The sequence below is a fragment of the Phyllostomus discolor genome, chromosome 7 (assembly GCF_004126475.2).
Source record: "Phyllostomus discolor isolate MPI-MPIP mPhyDis1 chromosome 7, mPhyDis1.pri.v3, whole genome shotgun sequence".
NCBI classification, from domain to species: Eukaryota; Metazoa; Chordata; class Mammalia; order Chiroptera; family Phyllostomidae; genus Phyllostomus; species Phyllostomus discolor.
The window spans coordinates 114,218,471-114,243,433 of NC_040909.2; the positions used below are offsets into that span (position 1 = coordinate 114,218,471).

The following is a 24,963-nucleotide window of genomic DNA, read 5'->3' on the forward strand; positions in this document are numbered from 1 at the left end:
ACCACCATTTCACAGCTGAAGAATTTGAAGTTTAGAGGCCTAAGATCACACAACTAGTCAGCACCGGAGCCGGGATTTAAAATCAGATGTCTAGTCATTCCCTGGTGTGACAACAGCGGAGACCTATAGTTCTTCACTTTTCTCATCTCCGAACTTAAAGAACTGAATTAGAATATCACAAGTTCTCCACCACTTCTGAAACTATATTCTAAATTCGAATAATACCATCTATCTTTCTATGCCAATGATATATACAAGGTGTAGAAGAGCGGTTGCTACCTCCCCTGCCCACCACTCTCTCCGCTGCCGCGCAGAGGATGTGCTTCCTCTTGTCCACGCCTTTGACCTGAAACCCTCCTTGGTTTCTTTCTGATGTGCTTTCAAATATTTATGTTTATCACACACTACACTACTCCTGAACTAGATAACGTAACTAGATAACATGCTCAAAGAGTGATTTGCTCCGATACATAACCCTAAAAAAAATTAGCTCAATGCCTAGGGCACAATCAATGCTCCGTGAACATTCACGGAATCAACTCCAAGTGGGCTGGAAGGAAAACGTGAATCAGCTGAAGTGAACCAGTAAGGATATTACTCAGAAAACGGGGCTGTCTGAAGAAAACCCCGAGGGAAGGATCCTACGTAGAGAAGTACTAACCCGCAGAAACCTACAGAAGTGAGACAAGGTTAGGGATGGTAGCGATGATGTTTATGGGGGGCGAACCAGACTCCGCCCGGACCCTGGCGGAGCGGGAAACTCCACCCACTACGGAACTCGGCGCCGCCAGCCCCGACTCCCGGGTCTCCCAGCTTCCCCGAATCCTTCCAGCCCCGCCCCCCTTCGGAGGTCGCGGGAGAGGTTGAGGCTGCGCAGTAGCGCGCGCGTAGGCGGAGCGGCGCGCGCTGCGGTCAGCTGACTGCTCCTGCTGGCACGTGACTTGCTCCTTGGACGCTGAGGACGAGGAAGCCTTGAGGCCGGAGCTTAGGTCTGGGAGGGATGGAGCGCTGAGCCGTTAACGTCTGCCAGGCGGCCCGCCTCCGTACCTGTTATCTGCTGCCAGTTCCTCGTCAGACACCTTCCTGGGTTAGTGAGCGATGACTTCCCCAATGGGCGTCCTGGCCAGGCCGAAGCTTGCGCTGCGGTCGCTGGCTGGGAAGGATGGGGGCGGCGCGGGGCCCGAGGCTGTGGCGTTGGAACTTGCTGGGTGGCTGTGACTGGTTTCTCGGCACAAGTTCTTCGTAACCTTGGGCCCAGGTTATGTCTCTTAGGAAGAGGAAGGAGGGGGAAAGCGAAGGGGCTACTCAGTGGCAGAGGCAGAAAGGAGAAACACTGCGAATCTGGGACATTTTTCCTTGGATGAGGTTGGGGGTGGTCACAGTATCCACGCCCCCTTGATTGATGGGGATGAAGGTGGCAGAGTGGCCCAAACGAGGACCTGGGCTGATGTGTGAGATCACAGGGAGCGCAGGTGCTTTTTACAAGGTGTAGGAGGGTGGCAGTTTAAAGGGACTGGGAGCCCCTCCGTGTAGGGGTCCCTCACAGAGGACGCAGAGTCCTCGTAGGCAGGGGGAAAACTAGAATCCAGAGAATTCAAACCATTCGTTAAAATGGGGGAAGGGCAGGCAAGAAACCCCTGAAAAGAAACTTGAGGGGAGAGTCACATGCGGCAAATTGAATCACTGACCAACAGGAGTTAGGGGAAACTAATATTCTTTTTAGAGATAAAATGTGGTATGTCGGGGACAACATTTCAGTGAGCGCTCAGTACTCAGCAGTGCTCTGGGAGTGGAGGAGCGGGGTGTGAACAGTTCAGTCTGAGGGTTTGCACCAGTGTTGGGGAGATAAGTCACACACATGACACATTGAAGTACTATGAGGTTACATGTAATTATCGAAAAGAATGTTAAGTGCTTTGGAATTGTGGAGCAGGCGCAGATGTATGGACTGGCACTATCACGAAATATCCCGGAGGAAAGGTAATGGGTTAGGTCTTAGCAAGCCAGTGGGATTTAAACAGGTGGAGAGAAATGGGGAGAACTTCTAGGCAAGGAAAGCCGCAGGATTTGAAGACCTGAAGATGAGGGGAAAAGTATTTCTAGGGGAGTCAGAAGTCTAGTTTTGTGGTGGATTTGAATTACGGAGAAGTGGGAAATAAAGTTGGGGGCAGGTAATGAAGACTTTTGAACGATTTATTTACTTACTCAACTAATACGTGTTGCGCCATGTACCAGGTACTGTGCTGATGCTAGGGTTTAGAAAACACACAGGATCTCTCATAGAACTTACAGGCAAGCGGAGGAGATGGATTTTTAATAAATAATTGTATAAGTCTGATACTTGCTTTGAAGGAATAACAGAGTGATGTGAAAGAATTTATAAAGGACATGACCTTTATAGAAGGTTCAAAAAAGGCTTTTTGGAGGCTATGAGTTTCGAACTGACATCTGAGAAGCAAGTGAAGATGTAAGTGAAGTCAGTTCAGGCTGAGGGAACAGCATGTGTTGAAGTCCTGAAGCCCTGGCTGGTGTGGCTCCATGCATTAAGCACTGGCCTGCGCTTAAGGGTCGCCAGTTCGATTCCCAGTCAGGGCACATACCTGGGTTGCAGGCCAGGTCCCCAGGTTTCGCTCACATGTCGATGTTTCTCTCCTAGCCTTTCTCCCTTCCTACCACTTTCTTTGAAAATAAAATCTTTAAAAGAAATAAAAATAAAGTCCTGAGCTGTGAGGAGGAATAAAGCTGTTGAGGTGTTGTAGGGGGACTAGCATGACTGAATCTGGAGGGAGCCACGTACGACTGGTGGGTAGGTGGGGGAATCCTGGGGTTAGGCCCAGCAGGGCTTTTATTCTTAAAAACAGAGGGAAACCAGAGAAGATTATAGACAGTGAAGTGAGTCAGATGTGGATTTGAAGAGAAAATTTTGTTGTGAATGCAGAGGATGCAAGAGTACTAAATGAAGAGAGATCACTTTAAGAAGACATTGTAACTTTACCAAGAGGTGGCAAAGTAGTTGAAACTTTCCAGAAACATTGGAAGGCAAAATACTTTATCTCTTCCCAAAGGTAATTAAAGAGAATGTTTAACTATATTTTTAGAGGCTAAGGATTTGGGAAAGGGAGAGAATGATTCTATTTGCACTTTCAGCAGGGGTTGTTACAGCTACTCCTAAGCAGTCCTGAAGTATGCAGGGGAGCCTGGGCCATTTGGGGTTGATGAGGACTTCCTTACAAAAATCCGTTTTTGCCTTCCAAGTTTATCCTTTGGTAATGTCATCTACTCCAGAATATCTTTCGCTGAAGAATAGTCACAGGGAGGACTTAGTTACCTTTCATGTTTATTAGCACAGGTTTTTGAGGGAAGTAGATGAAAATGCTATTCACTGTATAAATAGGACTCTATCTAGGACTTTGCAACTAGGAAATAAAGTGATTTGTCTAAGTCTGGCATAACTTCCAGGGTAGCTGGTGTATTGTTCCTGCTGATTACCTATGTAGTGCTTAACACAGTGGCATCTAGAGAGAATGGTCAGTTTCTTGAAATGCTCTGTAGTCTTTGATTCAGAACTTTGGGGTGAACTTTTCCTAGTAGGACAGCTTCAGGGGATTTGGCAGCTAGTGGTCAGTGCTTTAAAAACCTGTTTCTGTGAGCCTGGGTGATGCTGTTTGTTCAGTTGGAGGTGATAATGAACAGCAGAGGTGAGCACAAAGTGCTCAGGTCGTCAGTTGGTTCTTTCCGCAATAACCAAGTCTCAGAATGTGCTGAAGACTGAGCCTCAGGGTTGTGTCTCAGAGTTCCTGGATCTTTTTATCTTTTGGTATGTTTCGCAGGGACTAGACTAGATAAAATATAAAACAAACAAACAAACAGTACTTGGGGTCCGACTAAAGTAAATGCTGAAAGTTAGGTGGTTAGAGTAATTCTGCTTTTAAAACTCTGCAGGAAATGCTCATTTTTGTTGGCTGGCATGTTAGTCTTTAAGAGCCTCGTTTACATTAGTTTTTAGAACCTAAAAAGGAACTTTGGGCTTCAAAAGACTGATTCTCTGATTCCCTGCCCCACAACCCTCCCCACCCCCAGCTTATGAAATAATTCCGTTAGCAAGAGAACAAAACTGGAATGCTGGAACAAACCTTTGCGGAAGGATCTCCTTGTAGCCCACCAGTCCCTGAGCAGTCTTCCTTTGGACCTTGAATCCGCTTAGGGGTAACTGCAGTTGTGTAACTAGCTACCTCCTAATTAAATTGTTGTTGTGTGTATTCTGATCTGTCTGCAAGAGTAAATCTTTTTCACTCTTTGGGTGTGGATTTTTATACAGTTTTCATTGTAAACTAATTCATATTAAATTCCCATTTCACTGATGTTTTTAAGACATAGGAGAAACCATTAGTATAATACCTTTGGAAAGATAGCTTAGGCAGTGAGCCAGAGCAATCTAAAATTTCCTGCTAATATGAGTGACCCTTGGAAGTAGAAATTTCAAACTGTATTCTTTTTTGTTTTTAAAGATTTTATTTACTTATTTTTTAGAGAGGGGAAGGAATGGAGAAAAAGAGGGAGAGAAACATCAGTGCGTGGTTGCCTCTCGTACACCCCACACTGGGAACCTGGCCCACAACCCAGGCATTGTGCCCTGACTAGGCACCAAATCGGCGGCCCCTTGATTCACAGCGGGGCACTCAACCACTGAGCCACACCAGTCAGGGCTCAAACTGTATTCTTGATAATGAAACAGAATGATTTTCCAGTTGCAAAGCTACTTCAAATGCTGTATCATTATGCAAATCTGCTGAGAGGAGTCAGGTGGGCAGTGGAGGAGAGGTGCTTTGGTTCCATCCAAGAATAAACGATGGAGCATTGGCTCTACATTTAAAATGATATGCGTGTGTATTTGAAAATAAGTGCCAGGTAAATGCAAAAATGGTGTTATGTAAAAAGAGATTGATGTGTCTTTTAGGACATTTAAGCAAGCTATTAATAAATACGAAGTTACTTGTAAATTAAACTGATGAGCAGGTGGATTAACTTTACCATAAAAGGATTTCTTTATGAATGAACCTGTGAATTAGAGTTTCTCAATGGGTGCTCTTGGTATTCAGACAGTCCCTTGTTCATCCCCCATTCACTAAATGCTGATAGTGACCCTCACATTGGGACAAACTAAAATGCTCCATTTCCAGACTCCTGGAGGAGAGGGGTGCCATTTGGTTGCAAAACCCCATGAGTGGTCACCATTTATTTGTTGGACAGATAGATATCTGAGGGCTTGTTAGTGACAGATACTCTCCTGGATGTTGGGAGTGTGGAAGTTAAGAGTAATTGAATAAACTAGCGTGTAAAATGTATGTTGTTGCCAGCTGTGTGACCCTGGGCAAGTAATTTCATTAATTTTTCTCTCATCTGCAAGTGGGAGTGGTGATAACATCTTTGAAGGAATTAAGCACAAAATTGCTTAGCATAATTAAAGTGCTTATTACATGGTACATATTCAATAGGTGATTATCCTTACCAGTAAACAGAATCTCAAGCTTACTACAGTGATGAACTGAGGGAAAACTAACGTGTTTTTAGTCTTTTACTTGATGAATGTCAGGTTAGAATACATTGTGTTAGAGGTATCAGCACCTTCTAATGCAGGGGTGTTCAACCTTTTGGCATCTCTGCACCATACTGGAAGACGAGTTGTCTTGGACCACATATTAAATACATTGTGACACATAATCACAAACAAATCTTAGTGTTTTAAGTAAACTTAAACGATTTTGTGTTGGGCTGCATTCACAGTTGGGCTGCAGCCTGGGCTACATGCAGCCCATGGGCTGCAGGTTGGACATCCTTGCATAGAATCTAATGAAACATGGTATTGTGGTCCAGTCACTACTCTAAAATACTAGTCTGAGAGAAAAGGGAAGTGATATTTTGGGAGCCATGAGTGTAGATTCAGGGAATCCCGTGGCATGGAAGGAATTGGTTGCTCCTTGGGCGGCTGCTGAGTTGCCTGTGGTGGAGAGGAAGTCTCTGGGAACTCAGAAGGCTCTGATGATAACTTTCAGTAATAAGTATACAGTGCCCTCCTGGCCATGCCCACCAGTTTATCCAGCTTTACCAGAAATTACAAGAAATTTTTTGACATTGAAAATACTCTGTATTCTGTCCTCCATAAATTAAATAAAATTGTGCATTTCTTGACAATGAAAGGGTTTACCCAGATTTTGTTTTGCCCTTTACTTGATTTTATATATCATATTGCTTTTCACTTTTTTTTAGGTTTGTAATCTTACATAGACAGCATGCAATAAGTCAGTTGATGTATTTAAGGTTTCCAAACTCCATAGAACGAAAATCATTTCTGTATTACAGGGCTCACAATAGTGTGTGATTCTTGATGATGATACGGCATTTAGCCATCTTAGTAAAAAATATTTCCCATTTCTTGTAACATTATATAATTACTATAATCACAGAAATGCCTATTTTAGTACAGTGTTCTGAAACCTGACTTAACTCTCTGAATTACCTGAGGTACTTAACAAGAAAAGAGAAAAAAAAGAGTCTTGGGTCTCACCCAGTATAGATTTGTGGTGTTTAGGAGCAGACGAAGATCCTGGATATCATAATCCAGTTTCATCTTCCAAATGAAATTTATGCAGCCAGTGATAGGCAGAACTGAGATTAGATTCGAAGTCTTCCGTTCTCAGTGCAGTGCTCTGCTCATGCCAGTGTGCTCCCTGAAGTCGGCACTGGGTTTTCTCTGGCTGTAATTCCCTGTGAGATGAAAAGGCTGGTACCCGCCTCGATCTCATGCTTCAGACATAGCTGCTGCTAACAGCCTTGCCCTTCTGTGTTGTGTTACCACCAGACTTCTTTCTGCCATGCTATTTAACGAGTGGTTTCTAAACTTTTCAGTCTTTTCAAGAGTGAGGATACCACCCTACCCTTTTTATCTTTAGGTATTTTGGGTGTGTGTGCGCACGCGCTTACATGTAGTAATTTATTGTTTACAAAATTAAGAGACAAATATACAGAAAGAATGTAAACAAACATAATCCACTCCCAGGAAATAATCCTTAACAGTTTTTTAAAAAGTAATTTACTGTTAATACCGATATATATCCTTGTTTCCTTTCTTAAAGTTGGAAAAAACTAGGTCAAAATGTGGGCACATATTTATGACTCTTTTAATTTTTTAAAAAAGATTTCATATTTATTTTTAGAGATAGGGGAAGAGAGAGAAACATCAGTGTGCCAGAGATACATCAATCAGTTGCCTCTTGCACACTCCCAACTGGTGACCTGGTCTACAGTCCAGGCATGTGCCCTGACTGGGAATCAAACCAGCGATCCCCCGCTTCTGTTGGTTCATAGGCTGGCACTCAATCCACTGAGCCACACTAGCCAGGGCTATGGCTCTTGATAAATAGTGACAAACTGCCTGTCAGAAATTGTCCCACAACCTCCTTTTAATCACAGCACTTTTTTAGGCTCTCATGTGATAAAATTTTAGATTAAGGACACATTAATGATGGCAAATTATATCTTTATTAATGCTTTAAAATAGATTTATATTTTATCACGATAGCTTGCCATATATCTTCAAATCAATGACACATGTGCATGTAGGACATGTAGGACATTTATTCAAGCTGCATCTGTCTTCTTATTTTTAATGAATGTGAACATTATTTTCTTATTACCAAAACAGTACATGTTCATTGTTGTGCCTTGTTCTTCATACAGTATTACTACGTTCTTTCAGCCTAGACTTGTTACATTTTTCATGTTCTGTTGTTGTTACTCCTGTTTTCTATTAAATGTATAAAATATGGGGCTGAAAGGGACTGGGATATTGCGGCTGAATCCCAACATAGAAACAAACAGCAGTTTGCTAGCAAAACCAAAGACGAGTAGTTCATACAACAAAACTGGGTAAGACTTTAATGTCTGGGTGATGGAATAACTGATAACATATTTGCTTTCCCACCATAAAAAATAGAAAACTGAACAAAATGCATGAAAAAAACTGCTTCCAGATGTTGGGTGACAGGTAGTATAGGAACTGAGAGATAAGAAACAAATGAAGTGAACGCTGTAATCCCCCTGGCCGTCTGCCTGAGGGTCTACTCTCTGTGGACCACGGTTTAGGAAGGGAAACCAAGCCAAGCATGTTGTCTTGCTGAGTTGAAGACACTGGAGTTGGGGAAGGTTTATCTGGCTGGAATTTGCAGGTCATCTTGGCAGAGAGGAAGGGAGCAAGACAGGAATCTGTATGGGGTCTCTGGAGAAAGGCTAGCAAAAAAAACATTAGAGAGCTTTAAACTAAATAATTTCCAGGGCTCATGGGGCTGAGAGGCATCTGCATGCTTGAATACCTGGAGCATTCAGTAGAACCCCCAGAAGGTCCGACCTTAGAGCTAAATGAGCCCCAAAATGCAGCCTTGGACCGTCTGAACAAAGTTTAAAAATAAGCCTCGAATGGATCATGCTGCTCCTCAAGTGACCTGACTACCTGTCAGAACAAAGTACAATATTCTTAAAAAAGGAAGGCAACAAAATCCAGTGATCGACATTGTAATGTTGTGAATTACACATGTGCTCAGTGATGTAACAGAATACATGAACATAATGGGAAAAGAAATGGAAGGTTTAAAAAATGGAACATATAAAGGTGAAAATATATTTAAGGTGAAAAGTTTACTTTATGAGATGAATATCAGATTATTCTAAAGAAAAAGTCAGCAAACTAAAATACACAGCAAGAGACCATCCAAACTGAAGTGCAGAGAATAACACAACTAAAAAAAATGAGACAATATCAGGTGGTTTAATGTGTAATTTCCATCTCAGAAGGGAAAGGGAAGCAGAAAAAGACTTGAAGAAAATAATGGATGAAGTTTTTCCAAATTTGATGAAAACTAAATAAAGGTCAAAGAAGATCAGTGAAGTCCAAGCAAGATAAATCCTCGAGTTTGGCACTTTCTTTTTTTTTCTGGTGAAAAAGGTTTATTCAGATGCCAGCAATCTGAGAAGATGGGACACTCTTGTCTCAGCTCATCTTAACATTTCAGTGCAGGCAGAGGCTTTTATAAGGAGGGAGAGTGGAAGCAGAACAAAGAAATCGGGGCGGGGGGGGGGGGTGTTGAAAAGTTCTTTACCTGCACACCACAGAGTCCATTATGGTAAGGACCTCAGGGACCTCAAAACTGGTCAATTGATGGTCTAGTGTGTGTCATTCTGGAAGATCAGCAAATCTCCCAGAGCTGGGATGCCTGAAGGTCAGAGTCTATATCTTTTGAGGTTAGTTCTTAGGAGGCACATTTTTCTAAAGCCACAGAAAGTATATACAGAATTGGGCAAAAGTAGGTTTACAGTTGTTCATATGGAAAATAATACAATAATTAATAAATAATAATGCAAGAATAAACTGATTTTTATACTGACAAATGTAAACCTACTTTTGCCCCACCCAGTATTATACAAGAAAAAGACTTCCCAGAACTGAGTATTGGAGAGCATGTGGAACAACTGGAACTTGCATACCTTGCTAATGGGGATAGCAAATGTTATAACTACTTTGGAAAACAGTTTGGCAGTTTCTTATAAATATATGCTAATCAGTCAACTCAGAAATTCTACTTCCAGATGTTTATCTGAAAGAAATGAAAAAAATATTTTTTATAGCACCCTTGTTAATGGTCCCAAACCAGTAACAATCCAAATTTCCATAAATGGATGGACAGATAAGCAAATAGTACATTCATGTGATGAAATGCTAAGCAATAAACAGAATGGACTGCTGCTGATAACACTGAACATGGACAAATGTCAAAGACATGCAGAGCAGAAGAAGCCAGATGTAAAAGAAGACATAATGTATACTTCCATGAATTGGCAATGGAACTCTAGATCAGGCAGAAGTAATTCCACAGTGTGACAGAAAGCAGAGTAGCATCTGCCCAGTCTGCCAGCGGGTAGGGACTGACTGGGACTGGGTGTGAGGGAGGCTTTGGGATGACAGAAATGTTCTTAGACTTGGTTTTGGTGGTGGTTACACAGATGTATACATTTGTCAATAACTCACGAAACTGCCCTTCTAATGGGTGTATTTTATTGTATATAAATTATATTTCAGTACAGCTGATTTTTGAAAAATACAGGGGAAGTGAAGGGGGCTAACCAATTATAAGGAAGATACTTTATATTATCTCATTTTATCCTCTCAGTTATTTATTTGTTCAAGACTATTCAACAAATACTCTTTGAAGTTCTACATGCCAGCCTCTGTGACAGGTACTGAGGATACAATTGTGGGCAAAAAACTATCAGTGTTTCCACCTACCCTAATGGGCAGCTTATTTGGAAGAGGGATGTTAATAGAAAACGTCCCTCAGGAAGGTGCTATGAGAGCATATAATACATTTATTTTTAGCATGGAATATATGCTCTCATATGTTATATGACATCAATATATATTATGTGATATATCATAATATATGAGGCACTTTCTGTGCCTTGGTTTCTTCATTTGTAACTACTACCCATCTGATAGGGTTGTTTTAAAAGTATTCGGTGACTTAATACATGTAAAGTATTACATTTGACTGGTGCTAGTAGACAGGAAGTGCCAAGTAAGTATTGCCTGCTGTCTTGATGACGCTTGACAATTCTAATTGACACCTGTGCCAACTCAGGAAACACTGGAGTACGGCCAGGTTTGGGAGAAGAAATAATGAGTTTGACGAGAAATGTTGGGTTTTAGGTGCTTTTGAGACACCCAGTTGGAGGTATCCTGTAGTTATTTGTGGAGACTTGTTGGGTACGGCTCTAGAAGCAGTGGAGGGGCTTGGGCTGGAGGTACAAATTTGGGAGAGTGTTCAGTATCTAGACTGGAAATTGCCTTGAGTATAGATAAGATTATACTATAATATATACACGCACATTCAGATGCCCATATAACAGAGGTCTTGGACCTAGATCTGAATCTTGAGGAACTCCAACATTTAATTGGTATATCTTTTTAATAATATTCTCTTTTGTTTAACATAATGATTTGCCTGTATTTTTGCCTGGCTTCCAAAATACGAGATGAAACAAAAGGAAATAATGAAGAATAAAAACAGAAGTCATGTGAAGCCATTAGAGGAGGTGGAGGAAGGTGCCTAGTTTCTTGGCGAGATGATGACCAGTGGACACCAGCTTTGACCCTCTGTTTCCATGCAACAGAGAGAAGAAGGGGAAGCAGCATGGGTTTCATTTTCTGACCATGAAAGCGTGTACACTGTATGTTCATCTGCAAAGATAAGTTTTGTTTGGAACTGAGCTTAAATTGTTCCTACATTTCAAGGAGAATTTTTTTTTATGTGACTTGCATATATGACAGGTAACAGTGGACATTGTTTTAAAGACAGAGAAAACGGTTTTGCAAAAGACTTACTGATGCTGCCCTCATGGGCAGTTCTTACATTTATCCTTAGATGTTTAAGTTTAAGTAAGCTTGTATTTCCTGTGGGCTCTTTTCATAGTTTGCTTTGACTAGGGGATCAAAGAACTGAGACCATGGCTTTGTAAAGTACAGATAAGTTTTTTTCTGAAGCCCTCTCTTATATTTTGACTGAGTTCACTCTTAAATAACAAAGTCTTAGTAATCTGCAGCTTAACCAATTTTTAATTTACAAACTAAAATTAGAATTTGTTTTCTGAAAGCCTCTAAATAAAAATGATTACATAAATTTTTTGGTCCTTTTTTTTCCTCTAATTAGCTGTTTTGATTAATTGAGTCACTTATAATTACATTTTATTGATTCATAAAACAAGTCTTTATTAATTGTGTATGCTGGCTTTTAGGACTTCAGAGACAATATGATTCTGGCCCCTCAGGATTTCCCAATATGGTGAAGAGGCAAGTATGTTATTTAAAAAGAGGGAGGATAGTGTGATAAATGCATAATAGTGGCATTTGTAAGATAGTAAACAAAGTATCTCCCGTCTGGGATACTGGGAACAGCCTTTGGAGGCAGGATAGGTTGGGACAACAGCTAATACAGTCAGGAAGGGAGGGAGGTCTAATGGAAAAGAGAAGATCTAGGTACATCATTTTATTTATTCTAATAGTTCTGTGAGGATATTTGTAATATTCCACTTTACAGATAAGGAAACTAGTAAGGCGTAGGGTGGAGTCAGGGTTTTAGTTATGAGAGACTCCAAAGTTTGTGCTGTTTGTGCCAGGTCTCTTGAAGATCTAATTTTTAAAAAAATGCTTTTCTGTTCAGAGGAATCATTGTTTGTTCTAAGAGACAGAATAGTTTTGGAGGCTGGATGATACTGTTTTAGAAATGAAAGCAAAATGGAGAGGAAGTCTAGATCCCTCTATCTGCTAGCAGAACTCACTCGGCCTGCAGGGTACTATGAGCCTGGAATCAGACATGGGGTGAAAAAGGGTTTAAGGCTGTGTGTGGATCTCTCTTCCAATAGGAGAGCCCAGGTAGGCTTGGGTGCAGAACATTTCTCCTGGCGTGACACAATAGAAATAACATGACCTTTATAGTCAAATTCAATGAGATTTGAACCCTGTCTGCTAGTTGTGTGACCTTGGTAAATGACTAACCTCTCTGAGTATTACTATCTAGATAGATTATAGGGCTGGCGTGAGAATTAGATAATGAATGAGAAGTGTATATGTAACAGTATGAAATACGGAAGATATCTTTTCCACCTGATCTCCAAACAGGCTCCAGAGAGAGCTCCATTTAAAGGATGGACTTAGAAAACATAATTTTCCTAAATATTTCTGGACTTCAGTTTTGTTTAGAATTATGATATCATTTTACTTGATCCTGATAAAAAAGCTCAGTGATGTAGGATAGGGCAGGTATTTATAACGAGGAAATAGGATCCTTTTTCTAAATTCTTGAAATCTTTAGAAACCTGTTGGATAGAAGAGATTTTTCTAGAACTCTGGTATGATAGTGACATCTACTATGATAATGCATATTATTACAGCTTCAGTTTAGATAGTTTAACAGTATCAGGAAGGACTTAATAATTGATTTCATCACCTGCCATGTTTTGGGAGAGAGGAGGTATAAAAAGTGTCATCAATTATACTTCAACAGAACTGTAACCGAGCAAACTGGGGCTTATTCATGTGGCACCTTGGTGCATGACCCTACAATTAGTGTTCAGGGAAACAGGTTTTCATTTACAGGATTCCATCCTCGGGCCTGAGAGCATTCCTGCTCGGACCCCTGTTCTCCCTTGAGACCCAGCACTTCCCTTGCTCCCCATCAGGCTATAAGCCAAAAACATGCCCAGAAGTTCCCCATATCTTATCTGTCCTTAAGCTGGCTGCGCCCACAGTTCTCTGTCCCCCCTGGAATCTGCGCGTGTGGGTTTCAGAGTTGTCATCCTCTCACAGCAGCTGTCTCCTTCAGGATCTGGGGTATGTTGTACTCAGTCTCCATGTAGTAGTCCAGGAAAACATGTGCCATGTACTGGATCATGGTGGAGTCCAGGAAGGCACAAGTCCCAAGAAAGTGGCTTCTCTGTATATCCTTCAGAGAATTAGAAGTCTACAGTCTCAGCATTCCTGGCCACAGTTCAGCATTCCAGGCATCTCCCACTAATTCATGCTTGGTTAGACGGGTTCCCACATAGCCTTGTAAGTTTTTCTGGATCCTTGCATGGCTCCATTAGCTCTCTCCTTACACCCTTTCCTCAGCCTGCATGGCTGCCTTCCTTACTACCCCAGGCTGCATGGCAGAATCCTGACTACAGATTGCACAGCCACTTGCTTCCTTTCCCAGTGCTCATAGCCAAATCCCCCTACATCATTGCTCTTTCCTCATGCCTCCCCTCCTCATGGTTGGTACCTACTCTCTCAGCCTCTGTGGCAGACCAGCTCCCTCTCTTTCAGCCCACCCTGATTTTAAATGCTGACCCAGAGCTTCCTATGTGCCCTCATATCTGGCCCCTCCTACAATATGCTACTTTTGCCAGTTCCCCCATATCTTTAACCTTCTTTTGGCTGCCATCTTTAGTCAGGGCAAAGGTACCCCATGACACAGGAGCTTCTGTCTCCCTGCTGTATAAGCTGTCCTCTGCAACCTCCCACCCCCCCACCACCTCATGAGTCATTATACGTTCTGAAAGTCACATATGCCTTTTGCTCAGGGTTGTAGCACAGCTATCAACTTGCCATTGTTGTGAAAAGTATCTTCCTTCTTCCATCCCCCAACCATGGACTGTGGGGAATATGCTTTGTTATTTTGGGAGACCCTCCACTCTGCATGATGTTACAGGACCACTTGTATAAATAATTAAAAATAAAGCCTCAAGTTTCCAAAACTACGATCACTTAGAAGATCTGGTTTATTAAAAGATGTTTAAAGATACAGTATATTGGATTCAACTGAGAACTTCAAAGTTCAAGGTTGTTCTATGATTGGTATTTCGGCTAAAAAAAAAAGCCAGATTTGTTAAGTACAAGAATATTAGATCCAGAGACCAGAGACAAGGAGACGGCCAAGGCCAAGTGGCCAAAGGAAAGTGGAAAGGTGGAAAGGGAAAAGGTAGCAAGTGTTGGAGCAGCTTGGGGAGGTGACCCAGCTGCAGTGGTGCAGTGGAGAACAGCAACACAATGATAAAGCAGGTGTAGACCCATACCATTTCATTAGGAATTTAATTTAAAAAGCAGTGTAGACAAATGCTGGTATTAGTACAGGTGTAGCCCAAGCTCTGACTTTTGCAACACTATACAATTAGAATTGTGAAATATAATGACCTGAAAATACTTCTTAAAAAAAATTATGAAACATCAAAACAGTTGGTATTCAGAATAATACTCTTGGTTATAAGATTAGAAAGCATATCCACTAGGGTTAAAACAGAAAAATTGTGCTTAGAGGATTAACTTGGTATGTAGACTATTTGGCTAGTCCATTTGAAATTTCACCGAAGTTGTATTTTTTGTAAGTTTGCTAAGCATTGTACTATTTAATTTATCATAAATTACATTCTTATAAGAGTTTTAAAATATTTAATTTTGAAATAGTTCCAGTATACAAAAAAGTTCAAATTTTTCAGATTAACAGACATTCACATACCCACTACACAGATTTAACAGGATTAGGATGAACAGTTTGCCAAATTTGGTAATTTATTGCACCAGGCAATTTATTAAAGAAAACTAAAGAAGCACCTTTCTCCTATGTATGTTTTTGAACTTCCTGTAAGCATATAGTTATGAACAATGTATACCATTGTGTGGGAATTTAATGCTGGTAACTGCTTTTGAGAACAGGTTGGCAGCACCCAATAGCGTTGATGTGGTCTTTTCAGTTATCTCATCCACAAGGTATGTCCAGAAAGTATCCAGCCACACAATATGAAAAATAGAGACATTTGAAGAAGATGATACAAGATACAAGAAGTGTTGTACATAGGACAATGACACCTCAGTCCCCTTCAAAGTAGGCACCTTGGAACCTCTCACAGTTCTCCCAGTTGCCATCAGCTCCTCCATCCAGTTTTCCCGAATCTCATCAACATTCTGAAATCTCTTCCCTTTCAAAGGTGATTTTAGTTTTGGGGAAAGCCAGAAGTCACAGGGCACCAAATCTGGGTGGTAGAGGGGCTGAGTCACCTGGGTGATCTGATGTTTCACCAAAAAAAACTGCAAGAGACATAATGCATGAGCAGGCACATTGTCATGATGAAGCTGCCAATTACTAGTTTCCTACGGCTGCGGCCTTCTGAATCATTCGACTAGTTTCTGTGGTAGAATGTTCAAGCTGAACACAATTTTGTTGCTCTACTCAGTCATTTTGAATGTGACAGCCTCACAGTGCACATGCTCACTCAGTGGCACCTACTGCCCCCAGTAACCAGTACAGTGAAGTTATCATTCACACAAGTGCATTCCAGTTCACTCTTCTTGGCTGCCAGGTTACATCAATATTGTGCAAATTGTTCTCATTATATTAACAATGGTTGGTCTTTTTCCAGGCTAATCTCCTCATATATAACAGACCACCCTGGAATTTAGTGGCTTACACAGTGATTTCTAATTTTTCCTGGTTCTGTGGGTTGTCTCGGTGGTTCTTCTGCTTGTTTCACATGTGCTCATTGATGGGACTGCATTCGGTTGGGATATTGGCTGGTCTGGAAGCTTCAGGATGGCCTCACTCACCTTTGCCTGTTTATGCTGGTTGTCAGCTACAGTGTTACTGTTTCTGTGCCATGTGGCCTCTTGTCTTACATTAGGCTAGACTGGCTTCCTTCTGTGGTGGTCTGAGAGCAGCCGTCCAATGAACATAAGTTGAAGTTTCAAGGTCTCTTGAATCCTGGGGGCCCTGAACTTATAGTAGCGTGGTGTTTTGTTGGTCAGAGCAAGTTACAGGCTATCCTAGATTCAAGGGTAGGAGAAATAGGCTCCACTTTTGATGGCAGGAGTGACAGTCACATTACATAGGAGCATGGAAAGACTTGTTGCCTACATCTTTGAGATAACTCTACCACATTATCATACTCTTCCGCTGAACTTTTTTACTCCTGTCTGTCCTGGAGAAACTCACAAAAACTCAGGAAGTACAAAGTTGTTCACTGCAGACTTGTTTATAAAGCAAAAAAGTAATTTATTGCTATTCATCCAGAGGAAAATAGATAATAAATCTTGGTTTGCTCATAGAATACCATATAGCGTTTAAAATGAATGAATTAAATTGATAGGTATTATTATAATAATTCTAAAAATAGGTTGAGTGAAAAAAACAGGTTGGAGAAGAGTATGGGTAGGATTATATTTATATAATAACTTTGAAGTTTAACATTTGAAGTTTCTCATGTAGGCTAAGGAGGGTTTTGTTTTTGCTTTTGTTTTAAATCAAAGCTTATTTTTGGATGTCCTCCTTAGAACTTGGTGTTTTGAGTGGCTTCCATCCTTGGCAAGCCAGTTAAGTTTGCCATTTTTCTGGCTGGACCGATTGCTTTGTCTGGTCTGGTCATCACTAACAAGTCTGTGTTTAGTTGTTGGCCATCTGATTGTAGCTCTTTGTGCAGCTTTATCACTATTGTGGGGAAAAATCATCTTAGTGTACAGTTCTTGAGGTTACTTATTTAATACCACCATCTAAATTTATACCAGTTTAACTTCTCTGAGTTTTTTATCTGTGAATGGGGAGGATGGCACATATCTCATAGAGGTGCTGGGATGACTGGGATAATCGTAAAACATTTAGAGCAGTACTGCTATTTGGTAGATGCTCTGTAAACTGAAGTTCAAAAGAGCACACAAGCAAATAGAATGGCATCTATGTTAAGTTCACTTTCAATTGTGTAATGACTAGGTAGGATTACTTTAATTGCAGTGGGCTTCTGAAATTACGAAAGTAAATTTTGATGAACTATAATTTACATTTTATATACACTTTTAGATTTTATTTATTTATTTTTAGAGAGAGGGGGAGGGAGGGAGAAAGAGGGAGAGACACATCAGTGTGGGAGAGAAGGTTGCCTCTTGCGTGCTGCCAGTGGGGTCCTGGCCTGCAACCCAGGCATGCGCCCAGGCCAGGAACTGAACTGGCGACTTTTAGGTTTGCAGGCTGGCACTCAGTCCACTGAACCACACCAACCAGGGCTATAATTTCATTTTAAAGGAGATTTAAGTTTATCAAGTTCTTTATAAATTTCACTGATTTGTTATCAAGACAACTTTGTAAGAATTTTATCTTCTATCTAAGACTTCAAGTGTCAGGACAGGCTAAATAAGCAATGGTAGTGGAAAGCTAACAGTGGTTCTACTAAAGGCATATTAAAGTGGAAATAATGATATTTTCATTTTTATGATTTTTTTGGTTTGTATACTTAGATTCTGAATACAGGTGTCTCTGGACTTATTTTTTACATGCGCATGTGCGGGCATGCGGGAGCAGGGGAGAGGGAGGGAGAGGAAAGGAAATGGAGAAGGAGAGAAAGAAAGTGGGAAGGAGAAAGACTGTAGAAAGTTGGTTCTTAATGGGCCTGGAACTCTTGGAAAAGGAGATCCACAGCCTCTTTCTCTCTCAGTTCAGTACTGTTGTATCCCCCACCCAAGGTTATAGATTTAAAAGAATAAAAGGCTGATTGGGAAGATTTTTATTTATTTATTTATTTATTTGCAAATTTATAAATGTTTTATGGCAGCTAAGTATATGCTAGAGATTTGAGAATCCTTAGGTTGAGTGTGGGTTAAAATGAACCCCATTTGGTTAACCTCGTAGGGTTTGCTAAGCCAGATGTGGCAAGTTTGCTTGGTGGTTACTATTCAAAGGCATTGATTCAAGTTGTCCATGTTTTTTATTTCCTATTTTCGTTTGTGTTTTAAAAGTTTAAGATAAACTTATAAATTTGTGACTCTCTGACTTTTGTGGAATGAAACTATTAGTGGTCAGTATTTTAGGTAGTCCATCTTCTTGAAAGAATTCCCATTTTAGGATGTTTTCTAATTTTTAAAAAAAATTAGATACTTCATGTATTAGGTCTTCATCATCTCTTTTATATTATAATAAATAAGTCACATTTTACCATTTATATGGATTTACTTCCAGGTAAGTAAATTTGACTTTGCTTGGGATCATGTGCCAGTGGTAGATTAGTTTTGAAATATGACTCTGAAATATTTTAGAAACGTGACACTAAATTTGTTTTCTGTTTTATTTTATATTTCAGAATCTCTCTTGATTTTGGAAGAAATACTGGATAACAAACATGACTGAGTTCTGGCTTATATCAGCTCCTGGGGAGAAAACCTGTCAACAAACATGGGAGAAATTGCATGCAGCAACTACAAAGAACAATAATCTTGCTATTAGTTCAAAGTTCAACATTCCTGACTTAAAGGTAAAACTGCACTGTGCAGAATAGTGTATGAAGGACAGTTGTGTTTCTGTTTACCTTTTGGTATAAATGAGATAATAGGTTCTTTCTCTAGCCATTGGCTAGAGAAACCTGTCTTGTTCTTTTCAAGAAATTGAGATTTTAGAAGTCAGCTACCAAAACAAGATAACATTTTTCCTAAGCATTTGTGCTTTTCTAAATTAAAATTTAAATTGTAATGAGAAATCTTATGAAAAGATGTGATATATTACATTCACAAATATGACTTTGAGGAGGGGAAAAATCTTAGTAATATATATTCTTAAATATCACAGTGAATCCACGTTTCTGTAATTAAATTCATATAATGTTCACTAATGTTTTACCATTGTACCTCTTTAATCATACTTGGAAAATTTAACCTAATTATTTAATCTAGTTAATCAATGTAACATTTATTAAATACCAGTAACCTAGCAGTCTCAAAGTGAAGCAGGTTGCTAGTGTAATCATTTGACTGACCTTTTGTAAAGAATGAAAAAGATCGTGACAATTTATATTTTGCTAGGTAACTAAGAAGTGAGGCAGTTATACACAGCACTCAGTATTCAAATATTTCTTAAGTATTTAAGAAATACTTAAATTGACTGGTTTTTATAACAATATTTTGGGAGTTATGAATTCCTTCAAGACACGGATACAGATCATGGATGTTACTTCCAAAACATACTCATTTATGCACATACAGTGTTGTATATAAATTCATTACGTACCCTCTCATGCACAGTCAATGGACCTGTGCTTAAGAGCTGCTTTTGTAAACCATGGCTTCGAGTGATCCACCATCACTGGGCAGTACAAGCAGAGGCACAGGCCGGCCGTTGCAGAATCATCGCGTCTGAAACGGTGGTTGTAACCCTGCATTAGAGGATTGTCTTGTAGATATAAATAGCTTTGAAATGTCTGGCAAGCATTTTTTAACCACACTTGCACATTATGAAATAAAAAAAGGAGGACTTAAGTTTTGTGGGTCCTTCAAATTAAGTGTTGTATCATCTTGTAAAAAGAAAACTAAGTAATAAAATGCTGTGTTGCCCTTCTAGGTCGGCACACTGGATGTCTTGGTTGGTCTGTCGGATGAACTGGCTAAACTGGATACATTCGTAGAAGGGTAATGTACCTGTATGCACAGATCAGAGCAAAGTGAGGGTGACTGCCATCAGGCTGCCTGGACATTGGGTTTTTTATCACATGTGTACTGTGCTTATGGAATGGTTTTAGATATGATGACTCTTTTTCTTTGTAATCAACTTTGTGGTGATACAGTTTACATACGATAACATATACCTGTTCAAAATGTGAAATTACCATTTTTATTGAGATACAATGTACATATCATACAATTCACCTATTTAAAATGTACAGGGCAGTGGTTTTTAGTATGTTCACAGAGCTGGGCAGCCACCACCACAGTCAGCCACTCCCTGCCTCCCAGCTGCTCACTCTGCTTTCTGACGGTACGAACTTGCCTCATCTGGGCATTTTGTTGGAGTCCTACAACATGTGATCTCTTGTGACCATCTTCAAATAAATGGCATCAGGAAAACATTTTTTTAAACAGTGGTTTCTCTTAAATTTTTTTTTTATTTTATTAAAACTTACAGTGAGTCCTGAGGCATATCATTTTCCATTGTGTGATGGTTTATTTATTGGCTGGCACCTAGAAACAGTACTTCTTTTGAAAAATTCACAGTGGGAACTGACAAAAGGGAGAGAAACTAGTTGTTGAGTGATATATAAGGGCAAAAAAAAAAAGAGGTGGTGACCAATCATTTTTGTTTCCTTATATCTAACTCTAAGATGGTTAAAGTTCCAAGCAATAATACTGTCACAGTGCACAAGAATATTATTATTACCTCAGCCACTACAATTGACAAAATTAATTTATAATTAATTCACCTGTAAAATTCAATCTAACAGTGTTTTCAAGGTTCTTCCACATTGTAGCATGTATCAGTATTTAATTTCTCTGTATTACCAAATAATATTTCATTGTGTAGATATACCACATTTTATTAATTTATTCATCAGTTGATGGACATTCAGGTCATTTCCACTTTTTGGCTAATATGAATAAAGCTGCTGTGAATACTTGTGTATAGTTTTTGTACATTCATAATATTTTCGTTCCTCTTGGGTATGTATGCACCTAGGAGTGGAATTGCCGGGTCATCGGTAACTCCGCTTTTAACTTTTGCAGAACTGCCAGGCTGTTTTACACAGGGGCCACACCGTCTGACAGTCCCTCACAGTGTCCGAAAGTTCTGATTTCTCCATAGTCCTTTTTTTATTGTTGTTCTGTTACAGTTGGTCCCAAACACTTGTTAACTGTTCACCTTTTTGGTTAGAGCCATCCTAGTGGACATGAAGTAGTATTTTATTGTTTTTGATTTGCATTTTCCCAGTGGCTAATGAGTGTTTGTTGATCAAGCATCTTATCATGTGTTTATGGGCCATTTATGTTTCTTCAGAGAAAGGTCAATTTTGGATCGTTATAATAATTCTTTATATATTCTAGATATATATCAGATGAATTGCAAATATTTTCTCCCATTCTGTGGGTGGTTGTTATTTTCTTGAGACTGTCCCCTTTGAAGCACAAATTTTTTATTTCAGTGTCCAATTTAGTTTTGTCCAATTTAGTTTTAATTTCATATCTACAAAACCTTGCTTAATCCGCAGTTACACAGTTTTATGCCTATTTTTTCTTCTAAGAGTTTTGGAGTTTTAGCTTCTATGTGTAGGTCTTTGATCAGTTTTGAGTTTATTTTGTATAGGGTGTGAGATAGGGGTCCACCCTCATTCCTTTACACGGAGACGTCTACTTGTTCTAGCACCGTTTGTTGAAAAGGCTGTTCCTTCTCCATCGAGTTGTCTGGGCACCCTTGCCAGAAGTCAGTTTGGACATAAACACGAGAGTTTATTTCTGGACTTGCAGTTCTATTTCATATTTCTCTATTCCATATTTCTATTTTTGTGCTAGTACCACATTGTCTTGATTATTGTAGCTTTGTAGTAAGTTTTGAAATGAGGAAGTATGAGTTCTCCAACGTTGTTTTTCTTTTTCAAGATTGTTTTGGCTATTCTGGTTCCTTGCATGTCTGCGTGAATTTCAGCATCATTGTATCATATTTCTGCCAAGAAGTCAGCTGGAGTTTGGGTGGGGATTGTGTTGAACCTGTAGATCAATTTGAAGAGCATTGCCATCTTAATAATGTTGATAAGTCTTTGATCCATGAACATGGGATGCTGTATAATTTATTTGAAGACGGTGATGCTTTTGTTTTCAGATTTTAGTTTCATTAGAAGAATTTTTCTAACCCACGGTTTCAGTAGCTTTTAGAATTTAGTTATTGTGTATTTTAGCTGAAGTTGGGTATGGGATCCTTGATAACTCTCTGCATTTTGATTAATTGGCAGAATCAATTCCTTTACTTTTGGTATACATAGCTTTTAAATACTTAGGCTTAAGTAAATAGGCATATTTTGTAAAATACAGAATTTTGGAGAATCTTAGAAATGTACATTTGACTAAAGCTTTAAGGGAACAGGTTTGAATAGAAGGGGATTTATTCTTGAAACCTGTGCAGAAGGGTGTACTATTTATGCTGTCAGGCTTTTCTGAATGGATAGAACCACCACAATGCAAGGGCTCCGGTGATAGAGGCTGAGATGTTCCAGAGAGATCTTTGAACATAACAACATGTAGTAAGGAAATAAACAGACCTAAAGATAATGCTGATAGTCTTTAATACTGGACCCAAGAAGACTGGTTAGGAGACAGTTTTACAGTAGATTAGGCAAGAGCTATCAAAGGCCAGGCACTTGACAATAGAATGGGAAAGAGAGGATGAACAAAAATTAACTCATTACATATAAGGTTAATAATTCCATGCATTCACGTAGAGCAAATGTGAAAATAATTATTGGTGGTATTCTCAAAGAACTACATGGTCATCTCTTGGTTTCTTGAGTACAGGTGTTTTCATTTAGAGTTTGAAGAAACTTTCTGTGGTTGCTCTTCCTGAGATTATGGTCTTCCCTTACAGTTTCATCTACCTCATTACAGTTTCAGGGCAGGACAACCAAGGAGACATTGAGAAGGGTGGATCCTGAGAATGTAATTATTAACACTTACCTGAATCCTTACTAAATACCTTTATGTCTTTATAGGTCTGTCTTTAAATTGTCAGCGGACTGTCCCAAATGTAGTGAAGGTTTGGCCACATTTTTCTAGGAAGGAGTCCGAAAAGTTTTCACAGCAATGTAGTTCATGTAGTCCGTAGGATTGGGTCACTTGTGTGGTTTGTCAGCTGTTCTTTTGTGCACTGTTGTGCAGTCTTGTCTTACTAGTCTTCCTGAAAGAGAGGAAGAATTTAAAAGTCACGTGGTTGTTAGGCCTTGGCAGAATTGACAAATGGTAGCTCAGTGACTTAAATGTTCCAATTTTTAAAGTCTAAACATTATGCTGTGTGGAACAAATTATAGTTTAATCTTTTTCAGCAGTCTGATTATTTGAGCAGTTTTTGTTTTTTTAAGGTGACCAGGTGTACGTTGACATAGGCTCGTAGAGATGCATAGGGAGGTTGTAAAGGTCTGAATCAGTATTACATTAGTGTGTAAATGTGGTGCCAGAAAGTTCTGTACTTTGAACTGTTTCTAAGGTAAATGTATGCACATTTTTGAATGTTCATAGCAAACGATTCTGCTTACAAGATACTTGCTAACTTACATGGGAATAGTAGTTTGTTTCCTTTGAAGGAATAGGTGAAAATTTTGGAGACATGGCCAAAAGTGTATGTACAAACCTCAAGTTAAACATGTCGGAGACTTATAGCTTACATTTTTTTCTGAAATTGTTTCACTTTCCTAGCTTGAGGTCATTCAGATTTAGCCCTTCTGTCCATTTTTCTGGTCCTTATTGGTTATTGTGCAGGAGTTTCTTCATTTGACTTCCAGTTTACCCTCCCTGCCAGTGAGCACACAGTCATCAGATAATCCGGAGCCCTGATTTGACCGCGTTACCCTTCCTTCTGAAGTGTGATGTCGGAGGCTGCCTGCGGCCTGTTGCTGCCTGCGGTCTGTCCTGTCCCGGCCTGCCCTCCCAGCGCAGCAGCCCCTTCGCCGCAGTGTGCCGGTCCATGCAGTCTGGACCCGTCGTCGTTCTCTGAGCGTCAGTTGCACTTCTGCCTCTCCTGGTTTGGGCTCATCTGATGCCCTGTGGCAAGAGTGTACTTTCTTCTGGTCTAGTCATCCTTTCAAAACCGTTCCTGCCCTTCATGACCCTGTTCATGAGCCACGTGCTTCGTGATTACAGTCGCTGGCAGTGATCCCTTTTCCTTTATGCTTCTCTGTTCCCCTGACCTGATCATCTGCACTGGCACTTATCACAGATTGCTTTGGATTTAGTCATTTGTATGTTTTGGTAGCTCTCCAGTTCACCTTTAAGCAGTGTGAAGTGAGTGATCTTTGTTTGCCTTACATAGTGTGGAATATGTAGGGCCTAGAGGCACACGTGGACGGGGGAAAGAACACCGAACTCCAGAGTCAGGACACCATGTTTCTGATCACAGATCTGCCACTGACTGGTTTTGTGACTCTGACTTTTGTGACTTATTCTCTTTGTAACTTGGTGTCTTTTCTTATAAAATGAAGGACCAACAGGGTGATATCTAGGTGCCTCAGAAGTTTTGGCACTAAGGTTTCTTGTATAGGCTTGCTCCTTGCAAAAGTAAGTGCTCCATAAATAGTTAATGCATAAATGAGGTAGGACCTCATTCATCGTCAGTGTTGTTGCTTGTATTCTGTTGCATGCTGGGAAAGCATGTAGTTGGTGAGTGCTGGCTCTCTGCCTCCTCCTTTGTTCTTGGTCCTTACAGTCAGATCCATTGCCTAGCTTTTCAGTTTATACCACATGGCTCTTTATAGGCTGTTTCTCACTACTTGTTTTTTTCCAGACTAATAAACAGTTATTCAGCTGAGTTATACGTAAAAATTTTGGTCTGTTCTGTCCTTCAAACATTATTTATAGAAGCTAGGATCCATTTGTTCTATATT

General features: G+C 40.0%; 1 protein-coding gene across 1 annotated transcript in view; it reads left to right on the forward strand.

Annotated features, from left to right (window-relative positions):
• Positions 1–883: 883 nt before the first annotated feature.
• Positions 884–24,963, forward strand: part of ATP6V1C1 (ATPase H+ transporting V1 subunit C1) — a 43,045-nt gene continuing 18,965 nt past the window's right edge. The window contains exons 1-3 of the mRNA XM_028533866.2: positions 884–1,087; positions 18,700–18,870; positions 19,950–20,017. Coding sequence (XP_028389667.1) covers positions 18,739–18,870; positions 19,950–20,017 — 200 coding nt within the window. The 5' untranslated portion in view covers positions 884–1,087; positions 18,700–18,738. The remainder of the gene's footprint in view (positions 1,088–18,699; positions 18,871–19,949; positions 20,018–24,963) is intronic.